Source organism: Rhinolophus sinicus, linkage group LG01 (assembly GCF_036562045.2).
Source record: "Rhinolophus sinicus isolate RSC01 linkage group LG01, ASM3656204v1, whole genome shotgun sequence".
In the NCBI taxonomy this organism is placed as follows: domain Eukaryota; kingdom Metazoa; phylum Chordata; class Mammalia; order Chiroptera; family Rhinolophidae; genus Rhinolophus; species Rhinolophus sinicus.
In genome coordinates, this window is record NC_133751.1 from 206,939,782 (window position 1) to 206,961,656 (window position 21,875).

The window sequence follows — 21,875 nt, forward strand, 5'->3', positions numbered from 1 at the left end:
CTTGTCTGAGGACAGGAGCACCGCAAGCTTGGCTTTCAGAAGAGCAGTGAGGCAGAGCCAAGATTCTGGGCTCGAAAGGGGGGGCAGCTGCCTGGAAGAGGGCAGAGCTCTCTGAGTACCCCCAAAATGCTGCTTAAAGCTATAAACCTAATCCAAGCTAATTAAGTGACGCCAGACTCCACCTACAGCTTCTCCCAACCCCGGTATAAACTGTAATTTCAGAGTCCCTTATTTTGCAGGAGAAGTAATCTGGATACTTTAGCAAAACAGACAGAATGTGCTGCAGGTTCTCAATGATGCCAGCCTGGGCTCCCACTGTCACCTGATGTCCTGTCTGCTGGCTGCATCTCTCCCATGTGACACAGGAAGCTGGAAGAGGGCACAGCATTGCCCAAAGCTACAAACTAGGAAGTATCAGAGCAGGGATTCCAACCAGATTTTCTCCCAAGCCTCTGCTTTGGAGGTGTGAGGCCTTTGGCACCATGACTGCATTGCCCCGTGTGGACTGTGCACGTGGCCTCCCATCAGCCTTTACTCTCCAGCACTCGCCCCTTTCTGGCAGGGCCAGCCCACAGAGGCCAGGAGGCAAAGCCCAGTTCTCTGACCTTCTCGCTTGCAGCGTTCTTCCTTCCAGCCCACGTCCACAATCACACGCTTGGCCTTGGCGTGACCACACCACCTCTGAAATCTCAGCTTCCTTCCGCCCCTCGGTCCCACTTCCTATCCCTGAGTGTGGGGTACTGACCTTCCTGCTCTGTGTGGCGACAGTAACTAGGCCGGCTCTGGAGTTCCTACTGGATGAAACAGTGGGCCACAACATTCGATGATGTGTTGAAGTATTTCCACCTTGACCGTGATCTCTGTGCATGTTTAGCTGTGTGGGGGTCTGTGGGGGTATGACTTATGTGTACAAGTTGGTACGTCCACGTGCTCCTACAATGTGGGCACCTTGGATGCAGGTACAAGTCCCTCCAGATCAGGGGTTCTCGATGGGGACCATTGTGCCTCCCAAGGGACGTTTGGCAATGTCTGCAGACACTTCAGTTGTCACTACGAGGGTGGAGAGTGCTACTGGCATCAAGTGTGTACAGACCAGGAGGCTGCCAATCGTCCTGTGATTCACAGGAAGGTGCCAGAGCCAAGACTTACTGGACCCGAGATGTCACTAGTGCCAGGGCTGAGAAACCCTGCTCAGTATGTCTGTCAGAGTTCCCCGTGAAGTCCAATCCCACGTTTAACACGATGCCTCCACGGAAGTGGGCATAATAGGAGGGGGCTTCAATAAAGTGAGTAGCTAAAATCAACCCCCCTGGTCAGAAGAAGCATCTGGAAAGCTGCTGTGGGCTCGGGGCCACGCCTTCCCATAATCAAAGGTGGGTCGGGTCCAAGCTGCCCGGTGCGGCCAGGTATAAAGGTGCTTTAATCGACCTCTGTGCTGGTACTTGGAGATGACGTGCTCAGGAGTGGCTATTTGATCTCCAGTTATTCCAGAATTTCTACTCTCACGCCACACACGTCTCTGCAGACTGCTGTTCTTCACTCTTCCTCAAACTTCTCTTGAAGTTCATCTAAAATCTTCATTTTCCAAAGGTGAGGCTTCTATGTTCTGTATGTTAAGTCTTCTGTGAAGGGATCCAGTACATACTGACTGATGGTGCAGGAGATGCTGCACTTTCCTGGAACAGCTGAGACTTGGCGTCTTTGCTTTGAACTCTGTTTCAGGGTCTAGAGAATAGAGGGGACCCTCCCATCAGGGTGAGGGCATGGTGCCGTGCTGAAGGTGCGATAGTCTGGTTTCCTGTAGGAAAATTCCTCTTCTTAGAAAGATGCCTTCAGGAATGCTGTCTTAGGATTTCTGTATGTAAGGTAGGAAGGTCGCTCACTTCTGATGCTTTTGTCCTTAAGTCAGCTTGTTTTCAAGTCAGGCAGCTTAGTAGCAGGCCCGACTGATTTTTTAAACTCTTCGTAAGTGCCTTTATATGTCCCTCTTTGGGGTAGGTACTGTTTAAATTGAGATTATAAAATCCTGAGTCCCCCACAATCCCTTCCTGTAAATGGTATTTGCCAGTCACATCTGTAGCCTGGTTGATTTCTAGATTTTTCAGCTAGCCGGGTAAAGATTTGTTTTACGGTTCTGATTGTTAGAAACATTCTGTCTTTAATAGAATGTTAAACTTGTAGGCAGGATTACTGAGGCCATAGCCAAATAAACGGGTGCAGGTCTGAGAAACATATTGCTTTCATTTTTTTTCTATTCCTTTTCTATTCGTTTTCTATTCCCGTTTATTTCTTTCTTATCAGTGGGGTGTTCCTTTGGCTGGTGAATACAGTTGTGGAGAGTTAAGCCTCTTTTCCCATGGCACTATCTATTCTGATCAAAAGTGTTTTAAATGGACTATTCTGAGAGCATCTACAGATTTGTTTTTCTTTGCATTAAAGTTGACTTGGGGGACTTTTCACAGTGTTCCTATATGACTGAGAAATACAAAAGAATTTCATTTGTTTTGTTCTCTATACTTTTAAGAAAATAACCAGTCGACATTTGCAGTGTGTTGTATTCATGAAAAACAGAATTAGTTTCCCTAAGAGATGATTTATTGGAGGTGTTTGCAGCCATTTTCTTGGTGACGCTTTATGGGGGATGTTTCTGTGACCATTGTGGTCCGGCCTTAAGGACCGCCAGTTCTGAGGGATGGATTGGAAATTTGGGCACCTTTGTTTCCCAGGGTTGCTATGGACTCATGCTGGACACTTGTGGAAATGAACTTCATTCCCGAGTAAAATAAATTCGCAATTATTTTAAATGTGGATGAGAGTTTACCCCGTGGCAGTGTCCCGGGGCTTTCTGGGGCTCCTTGAAGGGCTCTGTGCTCAGGTTCTGAAAACAGTTTGCCCCTGGCCGGGCCAGGGGCAGTTCTGTGGCAGGTCCTTGCGTTTCTGTTCCTCCTGCTCTTCATCCTCCCTTGGCTCCATGGTCCAGTTTCTACTCCAGGACCATGCTTCTTGTTATCTGTCCTCTCCTGGCCACTTTGGTGGTTTTCTCATCCTGTTGAGCTCAGAATCAGGCCAAATCCTGAAAGTCCACACACGCCCCCACCCCGGCCCTGCCCGCCCCTTAGGGGTTGCTCTCAGGCCTCTTCCCCACCCCAGCTCCGTTGTTTCTCATTCTCCTTTCACTCCCACCTTTCGCTTCCAAACAGGTTCAGGTTTCTCCCATCCTTAAAAACTGATGGACAAGTGAACAGATCTTCCCGCACCCCAAAGTCCTCTCTGCTCCTGCCTTCTTCCCTGGCTGTAATCTACCATTTTGTGTATGCACCCAGCTCGTTGAACATGTTTAACTGGAGAATCTTAACAACGGAATGCAATAGCCACTGTTTTTTTAGTTGCAAATTAAAGGCTTTCTCAGCCTGTTCTCCTCACTCCATCTGCCTTGTCGAACTCCAGTGTCCACACCAGCCTTCCGGCCACGTTCGTTCGTGAATGCTGGCTTCCAGGAGACATCTCTACTTTGTTTCTCCAACTACCGGTCTGTCTTGGCTTGTTGCTGACACGCCTCTTACTCATTAAAGGCAGGCGTCCCAAGATTCTTTCCTCCAGCCTCGCCTCTTACATGCACGCAAGCATTTTCATCACCTTAGACCAGTTCAAACTGCCTGTGCTCAGGTGCTCGGGACACCCCACCCTACTTTCTGCCACCACTTCAGATTTGGTCCAAACAAAACCCACACCTGTCACCTTCCTTAGGAAATCCAAAGGGATTTTAAAAGAAAATCTATTAGATGAAAAAGAAGTGTGGTGAATTGCTGGGTGCTAGGTAGTTATGCAAAACTAATAAAAACAATTCCTAAAGACATGCTACTTTTAAAAGGGAGTTTCCATTCCCGGTTGGTACAAAAATATAAAATAGTTAAGATCAATGACAGTTAGTGATGACCACCTCTCAGAATCCTCATTTTATTAGGAGAATCATCATCCATCATCATTTATGAATTGCCCCCATTCCAGAAGAGCCCCCTCAGAGTCTGGGAGGAGGGGAGAGGGAGCGAGTCCCAGGCAGCTGTGAGGATGAAGTGTGACCCCCCAGCACAGGGGGAATGCTCAGTAAGCAGCTGTTTGTGTGCTAGAAAGCGCCCACTGCGGCTTTGCAGCCACTCACGCCTCCTCCCCCCATGCGTCCCTCAACTGAAGGCAGGCAGGATCCTGGCCTGAGGGCCAAGGTCACGGTGGTCCTGAGCTGGGCCAGCTGGCTGTGGGGTATAGCTTTCTCTGCAGGTGGCAGGAGGGGCTGGCTCCCCCATTTGATGCTCCAGCCGATAGCCCGGGTTTTCATGGCAGAGCCGGCTAGGCATGGCCCTGGGTGTGTGCACCACTTTGCCAGTGCCCCTGGCATGGAAGATGGGGTTACTGGTCAGGCTGAGTCCAGGGAGACAGCTAAGGACACTCCCCATGCCCGTGTGTTGGCTCTTCCCAGTGGGGACCCCTGGCTGGCTGGGTAAGCCCACTGTTTGTAGAAGTAATACAGACGTGTTGATTGTGCTGTCATCAACATGGCTAGTGATTCCTGTTCATTGGAAACAGATGGTACGGCTGTGATTTACAAAAATGGTTTCGTGTCAGTTGTCTGACTGATTGGGAGGCTGGGAGCTTCTCTGCCCTCCCCTCCACACTCTGCTTTGTGCCACAATGGCTGGAATGGTTTGTCTCTGAAGCTCCAACACTTAGAACCAAGCCACAGCAGGAGGCAAGCTAGTGAAGCTAGCAACGGACCAACACTATGGAGACCAGGAAACCCAGCTTGGGTGTGGCCCCAAATTGGTTCAGTGTTTGCATTTGCTGGTCAGCTGTGATTCTGCTGTTCCTAGGACAAAATTAGACCATGCTAGTTACCTTTTGTTCTTTTCTCGGGAAAGAAATTTAGAAATTGAGTTCCTGCACAGCATCTTAAGGTCCATCACAGAACTGCTTTGCAGGTGGCAGGCATTTAATTTGCGTTGAGAGGGCACAGATCAGAAGCGTGGTGGCTTTTAGGGATGGCCGAGGCCGGCACAGTCTCCCCCAACGTAAGGCACCCACTCAGTACAGGGCCTCTAGGCTGAAATACTGTGTGTTTGCAGGTCATGAACCACCTGGCAGCCTGGAAGGGGGCCAGAAAGTCAGAGTCCACCTGTTCCAAGTGGCACCCTGACCAGAAGAAGGGGAGACCTGAACCGGTGTCCTTACCTCACAGCTCTTTACATAGAGACCCCCACTCCCCACGCTGCTCGGCCCACGCAAAGCCTCCCTTCCTGCCCATGGAGACCTGCGCTTCTTGTCTGCTTTCTTCCCTCTGATGCTCGGAGGCAGTTGTAGTTTGTCTTCCTCAATGGAAAGGGTTTCTATTACTCCGCCCAGCCGCCTTTAGACCTCGAGTACTGGGAAGGAAACTAGGGTGCACCTCCACGTCTCCCATTCTACAAACCGTCAGTTTTTACAGCCATACCCTTCCTTTGCTTTCTTAGTGGACTTGCTAAAAACCAAGTGAGTAGGTTCCACCAGTCGCTCATTAACCACGCTCACAAGTGCCTTGCGATCAGTTAAAAAAAAAAAGGCCTGCCTTAGAAGGGGGCTTCAATGAGGGGCCCTTTTCATCAGAGAGCTACTTAGATCAAAGTTAACAGAAGGCAGCTAGACACTCTACACTTTATCCTTGGAGCCCAGGGGCTGCATAACAACACCAAGAAGCGTGCATTCAGCCCTCTGCTTACAATATAGACTGACTTCGGCCCTACAGCTGGGAATGGCCTGAGACACGGCCACCTCGCAGGACCCGCGTCAGACCATCACGGCCTCCCCCAGACGCATGTTATGTTGACTAGCGTTTTTCTCTAATATGCTACTACTCGGGAATAAGAAGTCTTATTATTTTATTGCTGGTATTGTTGGTTTGTTCCTGGGACTAAAGTAGTCGGCTAGCTGCTGCTTACTCCATGACTGTGCCGTGCCCTGCCTCCCTTGGCTTCTGCAGCTGCTGAGCTTCCCACAGCATTTGTGGGGTGGGGGGGCTCTGGGTTTGCTCTCATGCCTAGTCTGCTCAGTCTCTCCAGGTCACTCCAGGTTGTTGCCCAGCTTCCTTCCTGCTGAGGAGGAGGACAGAAGGCATGGCCGCCCTGGGTGGGGACTTTCTGGGAGCTGAGAGGCGGCAAGGCTGGCGCTGCTTTGTGTGTTCATCGGGCCAGCAGGGCAGCTTATCCCACTGTGCTCAGCGGGGTCTGAATCTTGTGCCTTCCGTGTTCCACACATCGTGGCACTAGCGTCACTGGCATGTGTCAGATGGGACTCGAGACACGGGTGAAGTGACTTACCATGATCCCGTGGTAAGTGGGAGAGCCAGGAATTGGACCCAGTGGCTTAATTCCACAGCCCACACTCCCCGCCCCTTCCCTACCGTGATGTCTCATGAAGCTGATCGCTAGCAAATAGATGGTCACCTGGTGTCTTTGGGCGTGGCCTCGCAGACAAGCAGGTAAATGAGGCCTGTTGCCTGGGGGGTGTGGTCATGGGGTTTGGGGTGGCAAATAGCATTAGAATTTGCCTGTCTAGATGGGAATATTCAAACTGAAGTCTCCAGTAAGGCTATTGTATTAATTGGCTATCATTCTCATCTGCAAAGTTGTTATTACTACTAAAATTACTGCTTTCCGGGATAAAGTCCCTAAGTCTCATACTTGTTTATGCAGAACAGTTTAAAATTATTTTCTCCAATTCATGTCACTTTATACAACCAAGAATTCAAATACACTAACATATTTCAGGGTTAGAGCAAGAAAACAAGGTATTAAAAGGTAGGCCTTCAGAGTCTTTGGAAGTTATTTCTGGGACCTCAGGCTGCTCGCCGTCAAAGCTCGGCGCGGTGTTCACTTCAAGCAAAGTTGGAACCTGCGGAACTTCTCCCGCAGCGGCCACTCCAGGCCTTTACTCGGCCTCTTTTCCGTTGCCCCGCCCTCTCCTCAGTCAGGTCCTCGCATCCCAGCATCTCCTTTCCCAGCCCAACCTTCCTTCCCGAGCGCCTCTCCCGAAGCCGCCGCGTGCGCGGGAAGGCGCTGTCCACTGCGGGAAACCGAGTGCACACAGTTCATGCGCTAAACTGTCACCAGAATAAGGCTGGGGGGGCACAGGGGGAAACTGGGGGCCTTGAACAGTTAAAAGTGAATCTGTGGTCTTTCAAGACTCCTCTGGGGCCGCCTTTGCAGGGAATTCGGCCAAGTGATTCTGGTGGAAGTTCTCCTTTGGAGGCGGGAGGTGGTTTTTCTGAGACGGGCCTTCAAAAACGTGTCCCTAGAGCATGGGCCGCCGCAGGCCACGCAGCCTCGTGCCAGACGGTTCCAGGCGCCGCAGGCACCGGGCTTGGGCAGCACAGGTTCACATTCAGATGAAAATCGGCGTCGCTTCCTTCCTGTGGCTTCTGCCGCAGCCTGGAGACGTCAGGAAACGTCGCTTTGCCGGTAGGACTTTTAAAGACCGAGCGACGCGTGTTCTTTGGCTAGAGCTGGTCCCTCTCCCAGGGCCCGGCCGACTCCCCTCTGCGCCCTGCCCGCTCGGCCCCAGCCCTGCAAGCCCTCCGGGCCCTACCCTGAGACACTGGATCCGCCCCGAACCGCTGGCACCCCGTGCTTTGCTGCACCTCGCTTGCTGATGGCGAGGCGGGAGGGAAGCGCACCCGGCCTCGGATGCGTGGTCTCACCCCCGCGGGTCGCGCGGTTGTGTCGTCTTAGGGGCCGGTCCCTTCTCGTGGTGACGCGTAAACGGGGTCCCTCGGCCGGCAGGTGCTGCTGGGCGCGGGCTGAGGTTGCAGAGTCCGCCGAAGTTCTATTTGGTCTGAGTTTATAGGATTTCGCGGGACTGTAGCGCGCCGGAGCCCAGCGCCGACTTCGCGGGCGGCGGGGCTGGAGGCGGGGTCTGGGAGGCAGTCTGCCCCTCCCCGCACAGGCCGCACCCCGGGCGGCCCGCGCTTCCGCAGCCCCTCCCCCAGGGGCCGCTCTGCACGCCGACCCCGGCCCCGCGCGGGCCCCTATCCCTAAATCCCCTTTTCCCACCCGCGCCCATCTCGCTCTCCTCGGCCTGCGGGCGGGCAGCCGGGGTCTTCTTTTCCCACCGCTTTTCCGGTGGAGGCGGGAGGCGGGTTGGGTGGTGATTGATAACCGCGCAGCTGGGGCGCGGGGAGGGGCGAGGCGGGGCGAGAACCTCGGGGAGCCCAGACGGGCAACGGGGCGGGACCCTCGGGGGCGGGCGCGCGGAGTCTGACCCGCTCCTCTCCCCCTGGGCCCCCCCGTCCCCCAGCCGGGCGGGTCCCGGCCACCTGCGCCCCGCCTCTAAGGCCGCGCCCGCCGGGGAAGTGCGGAGCCCGCCTCAGCTTCGGGAAGGGCGAGTTCCCGTGCGGACGCGGGTTTGCGTCGGGGGACGTTAATCCGCCGCGCTCGGGATGCGGCCGCGCTGAGAGCCTGCCCGCCCACGGACCCCGGAGCCCGGCGTTCACGGAGTATCTTTCCTGGCTGTGTGGGAAGGTGGACTTGTAACCGGGCAGGATGACCAACCCTTCGGCCAAGCAGAACAAGGAAATAGACTGTCTGAGTCCAGAAGCTCAGAGACTGGTAAGAGGAAAACGCATTTCGAGACTTTCGGTTCTGACTGCGAACGTGGTCCTTGTTGATGGGCGGCCCGCACCTTCGGCCACAGGCGTCTGTGCCTGGTGAGGTGTGGGGTGGGCTCCCCCTGGCCGGGACCCCTTAACTGAAAGGGACACGAGGATGTGCGCGTGGGATCGGACCCGGCTCCCTGTTCAGTTCGCAGCTCGGTGTGCGCTGTCCCCCCCTGCGCGCTGGATGGCACGTTTCATTGGACGACGCCCCTCCCCTCCCCAGGACCTTAAGGAACGTCGTGGCTCCCCTCTGCCGGTAGTGACGGCCTTTGGACCGGCTCCGACCAGCTGGTGACTCAGCCGCGGAGGTCTGAGACATGCTCCTGGTCTAGTGTCACTTGGTGCGGTTTGGTGTTTTACAAAACACAGCACCTAAGAAAGAACACCTGGTGCTCAGAGCCGGTTCCCTTAACCTGAGGCTGGTACCACCGTGTTTCCCCGAAAATAAGACCTGGCCGGACAGTCAGCTCTAATGCGTCTTGTGGAGCAAAAATTAATATAAAACCCGGTCTTATTTTAATATGCCTGGTATAATGTGATTAATATAATATAATATAACCGGGTTTTGTTTTACTGTAAGACCGAGTCTTATATTAATTTTTGCTCCAAAAGACACATTAGAGCTGATTGTCTGGCTAGGTCTCATTTTTGGGGAAACGGCATCACTGGCTGGGTGGTTTGGAGCGCTTGCCCTGCTCCGGACTTTAGGACCACTGGGCACTGAACGGATTTCTCCACCTCCCCCATGGACGCCAGTCCCTGAATTAGCGTTGGCTCATCCCTGGGGTTTCTGGTCTGACAGGGTCCTCCATCCAGGGGATTGGGATTTGTTATCCAACCTAAAACCTAGTACTACTGGGACCACGGATGTGGGAATAGTTTGGCGTTAAAATTGGGCAGGGGATGAGGTGGGAAAGGTTGGTAAGTACCTGTTTTCAGGCAGCTTGTGGTTGATGATGAATGGGAGTATTTAAAGGCGAAAGGACGCACTTGGCAAAGAAACTTGATGAAGTTAGTGCTGTGGACACCCTAGCTTTCCACTTCACTAGGCCTTTGTGGGAGCTTGGTGAAAGTGTGAGCCCCAAACAATCAGCCCTGCACTGGGTAGGAATTAATCACCTACTGGGTGTCTGTGGAAGATGCGACATGAACAGACGGCCCTGGCCGTGGAGGAGCCGCCAGAGAGAGGCATGGAGGTGGACACTGATGAACACATGCTTGGAAGTTTCTGCCCTTGCACAGGACTTCAGGGGGATTTGTGATGCCCATTTTAGTGCGCTGCTGCTGTTGTGACCTCACGTGAAGATCCTGCCATGGGCCAGACCGTTGGAGCTGGTTCCTACCCCTCGCCTACTTGGTTTCCAGGGGCCTGGGACCCACAGAAAGCACCTTGAGTCACCATCAGGGAAGGGCCCTTAGAAGAGGAAGGAGGAAGTGCTACTGAGAGATGCCAAGGAGGTGCCAGCTGGGCAAGCCATCAATGGCAGGAGCAGGGTGATGTTAATCCTGGGAAAGAGTCGGAGTCCTCGAGGAAGGAAAGAGTAAAATAAACACGGAGAACAAGGCTGTGCAGAAGGGAGGGACAGAGCCACCAGAGGAAGGAGCAGAGTGACCCTGGGGGGCTGAGGCACTGGCCACAAGGTCTCCTTAACCCCTCACTTCACCCTTGGATGGGGTCTGTCGCGATGCGTGCCTCCTAGAGATGTTGCCGGCAATAATGAGAGGGGAGTCTGGACGGGTCCTATGGAGAAGGCGCTCTGTCAGCACGGGCCCACCACCCCGGCGTCCCCTAGCCCCACGTCCAGGGACCTCTGAACACAGAAAGTCAGGCCGTTGCTTTTTTTGGTAACTTGGTGGCAGAACTTATTTGGCAGTGAGACTTGCACTGGCTGCTGGGAGGCTGTTTTCAGTGTTTATCCTTTTAGTGTGAATATCCGTGTGTGTCTCTGTAGCCCTGTAAATGTACTTGATTAAGTTCTGTTACTCTGGGTTGTCACAGAATATATGGTGAAGGCATCTTTATTACCCTTCTAAAGTCAGAAAATGTTGAATTCTGAAACACATGTGGTCCCAGGGGTTGTGTCACGCAGGGTGTCAGGCAGGGTCTCAGCTCCTGCTCCCCATATAAGGACGCAGGATATGGCGAGGCCAAAAAGGAACACCCACAGAGCCATAGATGGGGGAGTCATGCCATTACATTCTCGCTGGCGGCATCCGCCTCTGCAATCCGCTCTTGCTAGCTCAGCCTCCATCTTCTTGCTAGCCCCCATTTGCTGCTAGCGTAGCCACAGCAGTTATGTTAGTGGCCAATGGCTCACTGGTTACAGCTGACGGCCAACTAGCCACAGCTGATGGCCATTTACTACCTGAGCCAGCACCTTTCCATGTGAGGCCGAGAGCCTGGAAACTGCACTCCTGGCTCTGTCCCCACAGGTTGGTTTCCAAGAAGTTGTGAACCCATAGGAGATTTTCTTAGTAAATTGCAGCAAAAACTTTTTTAAGGTGGGACATGGAGAACAGAAGTAAAACGGCAGCCCCTGTTTTATGAGGTAAATGGTCTGGCTGAAAAGGAAACATGCTCAGTGACCAGTTGGGGGGACAGGTGGAGGTGGGGGTGGCCCTTAGAAGGCAGTCATCCCGTAACCACCCTGGGCGGTGCAGTGTTCCAGCTGGAGGCTATTGGGCATTTCAGACTGGTTTGGGCCAGTTGTGCTCTGCCTTAAGTGACCCTGTGTCCTGGGAACAGGGTCTCCAGTGGTGAAGGAGGGCTGGGGGCCACACTGGTGTGAGAGGTGGGGTGGGGGTGGCAGGAGGAAGCGGAATTGTCATGCTCCCCTCACCTGACAGCCCCTGCTGCTTACACAACATGCCAGCCCTGGAGCTATGTAAGCAGACCACACATTTCATTAACTTTTGTAACTTCCCCATGTGTGAGATGGGTTGTGTCACCTCTGGTTGCTTTCCACATTCTGATTAGCATGAAGCCCTTACAAACCACCAGTCTTCCCCTGAGAGAGGCTGTCAGGGTAGAGCCTAGGCAGTGTCCCAAGTCCCATCTTATGTAGGTACCTGTGCCAAGGTCCCCAGGGCTCAGCTAGTGGGAGTGTGGACAAAAGTGGGGATGAAGGCAGGGCTGAGGTGGCTGGCCCTGCCTTTTCAGTCTGAGATTCTGAGCCCTGGAATCATGTGGTTTGTGTTAGATGGGTCACTTCCCCAAACAGTTAAGATATAAAAATAGTAAGTTAGGTCTTTTCTCATAGTTTTTAGAGTGACCCACTAGGGCAAAGATAGAGACTAGATTTCCCTTTATCTTTAGGAGTTAGTTTTTGTTCAGCCTGAACTGATACCACCCAGCGGAAGCCTCCTTAGCAAAATTAAAAGAAAAAACACAAAAACCTGCAGTCTAAAGGGCCGCTTTTACTGAGCACAGGAAACCAAGTTATTTATAGTTGCAACACTGTTTTCTAGCTAAGTTGATTGGACTATTACCTGATTAGAATAAGGCCCTTATCTCATTTCGACAGGATTGTGAGACTCGGTGTTTGCCCCTCAAAAGGCAGTGACCAGGAGGAATTTCTTATCCCTGAAGAATCAGGCCGTGTGACTCAGCAAAGGGATCATGTGTGACTAGTTAGTTACTCATAATGCCAGAGCTCCCAGTGTATCTGTTCGTATTTCAAAGTATTCGTCTTGGAGGCCCAAAGCCCAGAAGGAGCGAATTACTAACCTGTTATCAGAGTGAGCCTGCTGCATCCTGCTGTGTTACACGCGGGGGGGACGAGAGAGCAGTTTTTATTGCCTTACTGTTTTAATTTTGAGCCACACAAATGTTAGTTGTTGTTTTTTTTAATAAAGAAGTTTATTTTCATGGAATGGATTTACTAGAACTTTTATTACTCAGACTATTTAGATATAATTAAGTAAATTAACTTCTTTCTCCTAAGTTAAACAAAGCATTATTTAGACTATATCCAAGATTTAATAATTCAGAATTGCTGTGCATTTCATTGTAGACCTCTGCCAAAATCCCCATGCCCCAGCCAAACTCCAAAACAAGTAAACCGAAACCAAACAAGAACCCCACAGCACATGTGTATTCTGAAACTCATTCATTCATGGGGGGAGGGGAGAAGTGGCGTTTCACATAGTTTTCTCCTTGAATACTGTAACCTGACCATTTTAAAGCAGTTTGGCCTTGATTCTAAAGAACAGCTACTTTGTAGTAGAGACATAATTTGTCTTAAATTACTGTAGTGACGATTTACTTCTAATTTAAACCAAAATGTTTCATTGATATGTGTATGTGACAGAGCTCCTATTAAAGCAGCATCATTTCTGATCCTCCCATCTTTTAAATTGTCTGTGGCAAGCGGGTGTGTAGTCTTCCTGGGGAAAGGAGAAGTGGGCCCTCGCTGCAGGCTGGACCCTCTTGTGTCTGCTCTGAAACTGCCCCGGCACTTCCTCCTGTTGGGTGCCTCTGCATGTGCCTTCTCTGAGCTGAGTTCACGCTGCTGGCTCTGAACCATTCCGGAAGACACTGAGTACTTAGTAACAGGAGATAGCTTTTCCCAGCCCCTGCTGGGTCAGCCCTGTGAGTGTCTCCTGTGGACGCCTCCCCCAATCCTTGCCACGACCCTATGAGATGGTTCTGTTATCTCCACTGACAAATGAAGAGGACACAGGCCCAGAAAAGTTAGGGAATGTTTCCTGAGTCCACACAGCAGGTAGGCGGTGTGGCCAGTTCAACCCCAGGCCTGCTGACTCCGAGTGGTGCTGTCACCACTGTGTACAGTGCTTCAGGCAGGTCTCAGGAGGCATGCAGCAAGGGGCGGCTGGGTCGCCGCTGTTGTCAGCTTCTCTTTGTGCCTGGGGCCTCGCAGCCCCCGTATTGGGGCTGAAGGGTTTCCTTCTATGAAGGCAGCCTCTTGGACCCAAGACCTTGCTCCTGAATGCAAATCGAGAAGTTTTATCAAATGTTTCTATTTCTGGTAGTTTTCAAAACAAAAGAACACTCGATGGACTTAATTTTTCTAAATAAGGAAAAGAATTGTAGAAATAGAAGAGCTGCAGAAATTTCTTCTTTTTTTCATTTTTCTTAGTGTACTAACATTGTAACTAGTGTGTCAGTCTGCTCCGGGACTCCTGGGCTTTTTCCGTGTGTTGTATAGCTAGCTCCTTCCCCACCCCGTCCAAACAGGCTCCTGGAGGAGACATGCGATGGCTTCTGTCTCCTCTCTAGCTGGTTCCAGGACTGTCACCTGGGGCTAGGCAAGGTCATCTGTCAGTAGCTGTGTGCTGCTGGAGCGTCCAGCCTTATATCGCTGCTTTGTGACACCTTAAAGGTGTGGGCTTTGTGGGGAAGCCCTGAGTGGAGCAGGTAAAGTGAAGAGAGCCACGCCCACATGCGTTGGCTGGAGGGAACAGGTCACCTGGACGACTGCACAGGTGAGCCAGGCTGCTCTCACCTGTCAGTCACATGCATAGTTCTGTGGGCTGTCACCCTTTTGTTGGTAGTTTCAGCAAAAAGGAAATGTGAACATTCATTCATCTCAGGGAAAAAAATTTTAAATGTATTAACAGCAAGAGGAGAAATTTATTTGTATGGAAGATACTGTGCAGCATTTTTATTTACCAGCAAGAGGATGGGTAGTTGCTAAGCCCGAGATGGTGCACTGAGGTTTGAGTAGGTAAATGTTATTAGTCATTGCACTCAATATAGTAACATGAATACTTTTGTTCCTGATTAATACGTGTATTACTTTGGTATGTAGGGTACTTTTGTTATTCCAAAAAGTGACATCAGGAGATTTCCATTAACAACATGGGACAAGAGGCTGACAGGCTCAGTGTCCAAGGAACTCATCTCTGGTGCAGACACGGAGCATTTCAGAGGCGAAGGAAGGTCCTAGAGATCTCAGAGCTTGGTTCCCCAGCACCCTTTAATGAGGGCTGATGCTCAAAAGGGACCTAATTTGCCCAAGCTCACATAACTAGTTAGTGGTCTTGAGACACACCCCCCCTCTGGACAGAAACTCGGGGCCCTGCTGAGAACACTGCAGCCGCAGTCCAGAGAGAGTTGGCTCCCATTGCTTCTTGGGCCCATTGCTCCCAGGTCCCCCGGGGCCAGAGGATGGGGTGCCAGCTCCTTGGGACCTGAGCCCAGCCACAATCAGCATGGCGAGGTAGTGGCTTTTTTGAAGACTGCTGTTGTGTCGTAAAATTCCATGATAATTTACAGTCTACTCCATAACTCCCCCGAGTTGATTTTGATGGAAACAGTCTTTTAAATGTAACCAATTAAACTTAGTCTTTAATTTTGTGTTCTCCACATCTTCAAGTAAAATGCATAAAGTGTTTATTTTGTGGCTTAGGTACGGGCCCCAGACCTGTGCTGTGAACCTGTGGCCAGGCTGTTTCAACAGGCGTGGCCGGCATGAGAGCCTCAGCCCCCACCCCGCCCCATTCCACTCCGAAGTTTTAAAGCTGTGGTTCCAGTCCTGTCAGGCCCGACACCCTTTCTTATAACAAGTGTTTACCATCCTCATCCTCGTTACTAACCTGAAAGGAAATTCACAGATGGTAACATCTACCAAGCACACAAGTTTCAAGTCAGTTGAATGTTTTAACTGTAACATTAAAAAGAAATAACATGAAGGTAAATTGTAACAACAGAATATGGATCTGGATGCCAATATGTTGGAATCAGTTTGTAGATCTGAAAATGCTACAGCGTTTTCCGGCTGCTTGAGTAGCCTGGGGAAACTTCCTCATTTTGCGGCCTGTCTCCATGCAGGGTGGTCCGCAGGCCACGCTCTGCTCCTAAATGTCATTACCCGCCCCCCACCCCCTTCACTGGACGTCCTAACTCCCCCACCCCAGCATTTCCAAAATGCCCTCTGAATAGTTGGCACTTCCCACATTGACAATTGTCATCGCAAAGCGCCTTTCCTCCATGGTGACTGTAAGTGCAGTCATGGCTATAAAGAGAGGCCCCCTCATTGGGGACTTACTGTCAGCCTAAGCCAGGGTTTTTGGAAAGATGCAATTTTGACACTGCAGTAAATGCACGTGTAGCCAAGGGACACAGTGGGGCAGTGGATGTTTGCACAGAGGCCAGACAGCCACTGTCTTGGAGCTGCTGGCCTGGCGTGCTCCCGTCTCCGTTCATGCTGGGCCAGGAGAATGCATTGTCCAGTCCACTGGCTGCTGTGAATAGCAGACTATTTTTAGAATCCATTGCATCTGAGGGGTTGGGGGTTTACATAGAAAACAAAAGTCGGTGGCTGTTTCCACTTCCTGTAGCAAAGGCAGCTCAGGAAAGGGACTCTGTGTCACAGCCTCGTACTAGTCACTCCTGTACCGTCTGCTCCGGACTGGTTTAAGTCACTTTAACACGTGTGTGTGTGTGTGTGTGTGTGTGTGTGCATGCGCGCATTCCAAGGTTCCAGCCCTCGTCCTCCCCTCCCCCGCCTTCAGGAGCTGTATTCCTTCATCATTCAGGGGAGAATCACACTGGGACGGAAGCCCCCAGCTTGTTTCTGAACAAAACGGGCTCCTTGTCACCACTTCAGGTGTCAGCTAACTGCACAATAGTGTTCTTTTTACATTGACATGAGTGAACTTTAAATGCATCTGAAACTTTCCCCAGGAGTTAAATGTCATGTGGCCTGAAAAGAATTCTAGTTTTTCAATTCTGCCTGATTCTACCATCTGGAGGCCAAAATGAATGTGTAGAGTCCATACCATGGCTTCCTCCTGCCTTTGGAGTCCTCCAGCTGACGGACTGCTCGTCTCTGAACAGCCCCACGTGACACCTGATGAGAAAACGGGGTGGGAGGTGGCAGTCGCTGGTGTCCCTCATGGGTGGGTGTCCGAGGCCCAGGCAAGGTTCTCAATGTGTGCTGACAGCCCCTCCCAGCAGCTGTTGCAGAATGTCAGCGCCTACCAGCACCAAGTGCATAGTCTCTTACACATGGGTAATGTACAGTGAGTGTCCCCTGCGCTCTGCCCGTAGGAGGTGGCTTCCCCAGTGGCCGTTTGGTGCCTCTCAGCCTGGGCAGAGGAAACAAGGGAAGCACCTCTCAATCCATTTCTGAAGAATTGCCCTGGAGTCGAGGCGCACCCACCCCTTCTGGCTTCCGTGTAGGCGTCTGGGGCCCCTGGTGTCATGAGAGTTAAGAGCAGGATAAGAACTTTTTTTGTGACTGCAGGGTGAGGTGTCTTAGGATATAGAATTCCACACTCAGATGAATGCCAGGAAAGCTTCGAAGCTCAGGACGTGTACAGACAGAGCCAGGGTACCCTGGGGTCACCAGGGGCTCAGGAAAGCCAGTGAGTCTGCTTCCTATAGCACCGTCTGCCCTCTGAGCAGTCAGGACTTCTGGTCCACCAGCGTTTATCACGGTTCTGTTCTCTGGGAGCATCATGTGGGGCCCTCCTGGCAGCTAATGAGCCGGGGCCACAGATACCACCCGCGCTCTTAGAGCCCCAGAGGTCACTGGAATTGGGGGGGGTGGCTGCCCCACCCTGGGCAGCATCTCCTACTGCTTACGACTCCTCCAGGCCAGAGGACAAACAAGGATGGAAGCCGTGTGTGGGGCCCGGCTAGGGGACAGGCCATGCCCTGCCAGGGCTTTCTCCTGTGTCCTGGAGAAAACTTCTCTTTCCAGTTGGTCTCACCTTTGGTCCCCAGCCTGAGCTGGGCTGTCCCAGTTCCCTGACCCCGAGGAAAGGAGCGGAGTTATCTTTGGAGGCCTGCTTTTTATTACAGCTCGGAATTCCTGGTGCTCTGAGCAGGCCTGCCGGGTCTCTGGAGGGACCAACGTGCGTCTGACTGTTCATCCTGCAGCCTGTGTCCTGGTCCTGTAAAATCCACTTCCTCTCTCTGGTTGGCTGTAGAATTAGAGCCACTCAGCCCTCGGCAGAGCACAGGGACCCATCACTAAAGTGACCCTGCTTTGCCGAGACTTCTCCACATAGCCCTCCAGCCGTTGTCCAGCCTGGCCCGGGTCTGTGCCGCCGAGAGGGCATGTCACAGAGAGAAGTGTCACCTTGGTTGTCCCCCAGCCAGCCTTTGCCTCTGTGCCTCCAAGAGCCCAGCTAGGAGGCCCCTGCGGGTTGTAACGTTGGCTTAGGAGGCCCTGGGGCTGACCTGTGCTTCTCTGTGTATTTTTAGCATCTCTCCTACCATGCACGTCACCTCAGGTCAGAGTGCGGTCACATGTACCAAATAAAATCACAGTCAAATGAAATGTAAAAGTGTATCTTTGCAGTTCAGGGTTCAGCTTTTTAGAGGCAACTTAGGTGGTAAATGGAGTCTTCCCATCCCAGCCGTCTCCTCCGTCAGAGGGTGCCTTGCTGAAAAAACCCAGTGTCTGTGAAGCTCTGTTTATGGGATTCCGGGCCAGAGCGGCAGGATTCTTGGGGGAAGGGCAGGCCTGTCCCCTGTAAGGAGCGGTGGAACCTGGCATTCCTGACCAACATTCCTGAGGAAGCCAGGGCGCCTGGGTCTGGTCAGTGGAGCGCCAGGCTGGGTCAGCAACTCCCTCCACTGCACCCCAACCTGCAGGCAGCATCTGAACGGAGAAGGGAGAGGATGGGGTGGGGAGAGAATGTGTGCCACGCTCTGGCGGCTTTAGCCATAGAACCCCAGCCACCTCCTAGCAGCCGTGAGCATGGTTTTGGCTTGGGGCGCCTTCATTTCCTCCCTCCCCTCCCTCCCCTCCCTCCCCTCCCTCCCCTCCTTCCCCCCTCCCCCCTCCCCCCTTCCTTCCTCCCTTCCTTTAAAATTTTTGCTATTTGTTATGAAAACTGTCAAACAATGCAAACTTTGATGGGATGACAGAAAGCAGAGGTCTTCACACTTGAGTTGCGCCCGCAACCCGGGGGCTGCAGCCCCTCAGCACCCCAGGTTCCGACTCAGCAGGTCTGGTTGGGGCATCAGATGCTGCATCTCCCACAGGTCTCACGTGATGCCCCTGCTGCTGGGGGGAGGACACTGGGGCAGCCATTGGTTTGAAGAGCCCACGTCCCACCTTTGGCCCCAACAACTGTCAGCCATTTAGACGGCCCCCGGGTTATTCTAAGGCAAACCTGAGCGAGATCTCATCATTTCATCCTGAAATATTTCAGTACGTATCTCAGCAAAGGTGACATCGGGCAGGGGCGGGAGACTGTCCGGAAGCAGAATGTGTGGGTGTGTTTTGGTGGCGTCCTGTGCACCAGAGCGTCTGCGTGGTGGCCGGTGGGGCTTCTCCAGGTTCTCTGGCTGCTGGCACCACACGGGCCTCCTTGGGACCTCAGGCCCCCGACCTCTGTGCAGGCCTCTCTGCTGTGCTTCCTCCTCTGCATGTGGTTCTGCAGCCCCGCCCACTCCTGTCCATGTTCATGGGCTCGTCTGCCCGGAAGCAGCCCCTTCTCACTTCCTGGACTTCCTGCTGCCCTCCGCACCCCTGTTCCTGCACCCCGTGTTTCAGCCAGAGCGATACTTCTAGAACAGAACTCAGACCTTGCTCTGTTCCTTCTTACAAACCTTTCAGTGGTTCCATGTTCCTTCAAGATAAGGTTCCGTACACAGGAGCTGGGCCTGTGCCTGGGCCCTTGGGACTTCCCACCCCGCCACGTGCCCTGGTCGCACACCCTCTCGCCTGGGCTGTCTCCTTTTTGTTCCTCAGGCTTTGCCTTAGGCCTCGTGTCCTCCAGGACGCCTTCCTGGCACCCAGGATTGGGTTACGTTCTCTTCCAAAGCCACCAGCTCCCCACTGTGGCACTTGTCAAGTAGACATGGTCACCGATTGCTTTGCGTCTCCTGAGACTGTGGAGCCCAATCGCACTTTGAAAGTCCCCGTCCCCCCCCCCCCCGCCCCGACTGCCTTGAGCTGTGCTGTGAGTTGAGGTAGCTGGGCTGATGCCCTGGGCTGGTGCTGGCCAGTGAGCATCCCCTGCAAGCCAAGTACAGAAGTGAAAGTAAGCATTTGAAACTCAAAGCACGATGCCATGGGTGTGACCTCCAGCACGCAAGTTGGTGTTGCCCAGGAGTGCTGGGCGGTGATGGGCTGGTCCTGCACCACGAGCACCGACCTGAGGCCACCAGGCCCCAGAACTGCTGCCCATGGCAACTGCAGGGCAGGCCCGGGCCTCACGTGACAGGAATCCGTGTTTGCATGTCACCGCAGCGGACTGTCCCTTCCTTGTATCTTTTGTTCATTTAATGACACGGTCACGTCAGACATCTTTGGTGACCTCATGAGGGTCACGTGAGTGATTGTTATTGCCTGTGCTCTGTGTCAGACTGTTTTGTGTTCTTGGCAACGTCTGTGTTTTAGGGTGAGTTGTGTTGTCAAAACTTGGTCGTTTTCCTTTTCGGGTTTCTCGGGCCTGTGTCAGGGTTTTTCTGCAGATAATCGTCTTGTGCTCCCAGAGTTGGGTGTGCACGGGCTTTGCACCAATTTAATGCTGGCTCACAGATCCGCTGGTTTTCTGGTAGCCAGAGGCCCAGAAGCGTGACTGTTACCACTTCCTCTGTCATGAGCACTGTGCTTTCCACGTCTGAGTCCCACGAGGATCCTGAGAGATGTAGGTACTTCATAGGGTGACGGGTGCAAGGATTTGAAATTGAGCTGAAGTACAAATGTGTCTCCTTTCTAAATTCTAATCTAAGGTGAGAGTGGATTGCCATTGATCTGTCTTCCAGATTGGCTGGCTTGTGTCCTCATAAGGAATTTATTCTATAACTTGGCTTCATTCATGTGGTTCCTGTATCAACCCAGGCCCATGTCCTTCCAATCGGGGTGTGTATCCTCAGGGACAGAACGGCCGTGTTGGGGTGGACATGAGGCCACAGGGAGGGCAGGCCATGACGGGAGCCCTCTCCTGGGCAGCTGGGGTCTGATGGGACATTGTTTTGGAGGCCTGCCCATCTGGTAGGGAGGCCACCCCAGGTGGCACACAGTACGCACCCACATAGGTTGTCTCTTCAAGGATCTTTGCCCCAGTCCCAGGCTCATCCAGACCAGAGTGAGGTCGGGGGCTGGACAGGCAGGCCCCAGACGCCTGTCAGGTCCCAGAGACACTCACACTGTGACCGCAGGAGTCACCTCGTTTCAGCCGTCTACTGCTGTGTAACACACTTAGCAGCTTGGATCAACACGTCTGTTCTCTCACGGTTTCTGTGGGTCAGGAGTCTGCGCACAGCTTAGATGGTCCTCTGCTCAGGGCCTTCGGCCGCGGCCGAGGTGTCAGCGGCTGCACCCTTTCTAGACCTCCGGTCCTCTTCCGAGCCCAGGTGCTTGTGGGCAGCGTTCCCCTCCCGCTGTGAGAGGTCCGCGATCCTGTTTCCCTGCTGGCTGCAAGCGGCGTCTGCTGTCAGCTCTTAGACGCCTGTCCTGTGGCCCCTGACACGCCCTCTCACACATGGCAGCTTGCTCTTTCTACACGGGCTGGGCTCCTGGGGGCCACCCTAGAATCCTGCCTGCCACACGTGTCTCTCCCTCGCCCCCTCTGGCAGCCCCTTTCCTCTTACATTCTCACTCCTCGCTCCCCTTCTTCCTCCACGCCCGCCCCTCTCTTTTCCCAATCCCCCACCCTGTTCCTCCTTCCCACCCCCCCTGACAATGATGGGCTCTGGCTGCCTGGTCTACACTGGCCTAGACAGAGTCAGCAGGCTGCCCTCGGTGTGGACTTGGTCCTCTCGCTGGCCCGTCCGTGGGGCTGTGGGAAGTCAGGGCAGCTGACGTCCGTCTGGGGAACCTTCCCTTCTCCTTTTCTTCAACTTGACCCTTCACACCAGTAACACACTTTAGGAAATTGAAAATGAGGAACAAGGAATCAAAGTTCTGATGCAATTGTGACACCCCCTGATTTGAAAGACCTGGGCCTGGGTTGATAAAGGAACCACAGGAATGAGTCAAGTTATAGAATAAATTCCTTATGACGACACGGCCAGCCAACCTCACAGACAGCTCAGCTGTGGTCCATCTTCACTGTGGATTAGAATTGAGAAAGAATAGGCATTTGTAATTTAATAGAAGTGTGGGGTGGGGGAGACAAATGTCCCTGACACCAGTGCCCGCCGTCCTGACATGAGCCTGTGGTGCAGGGTGCCGGCCATTGGGGAGACACTGCCCCGTGAGACACGCGGGCCACACCCCCACCCCATCCCCCGCTTGCCCGCCCCACTCTCCACAGCAGAAGCCTGCTC

At 52.9% G+C, this 21,875-nt stretch overlaps 1 protein-coding gene across 50 annotated transcripts in view; it reads left to right on the forward strand.

Annotated features, from left to right (window-relative positions):
* Positions 1-1,454: 1,454 nt before the first annotated feature.
* The window catches only part of LRRFIP1 (LRR binding FLII interacting protein 1), an 83,340-nt gene continuing 62,919 nt past the window's right edge, over positions 1,455-21,875 (forward strand). For 13 of the 50 annotated variants that reach the window (XM_019740886.2, XM_074315678.1, XM_074315710.1 and 10 more), the window contains exon 1: positions 8,227-8,630. In XM_019740886.2, the coding sequence (XP_019596445.2) occupies positions 8,565-8,630 (66 nt within the window). In that variant the 5' untranslated portion in view covers positions 8,227-8,564. Of the gene's footprint in view, positions 1,591-8,223; positions 8,631-21,875 lie in introns of those variants that run through there. The other 37 variants (XM_074315845.1, XM_019740882.2, XM_019740892.2 and 34 more) reach the window with 10 other exon arrangements.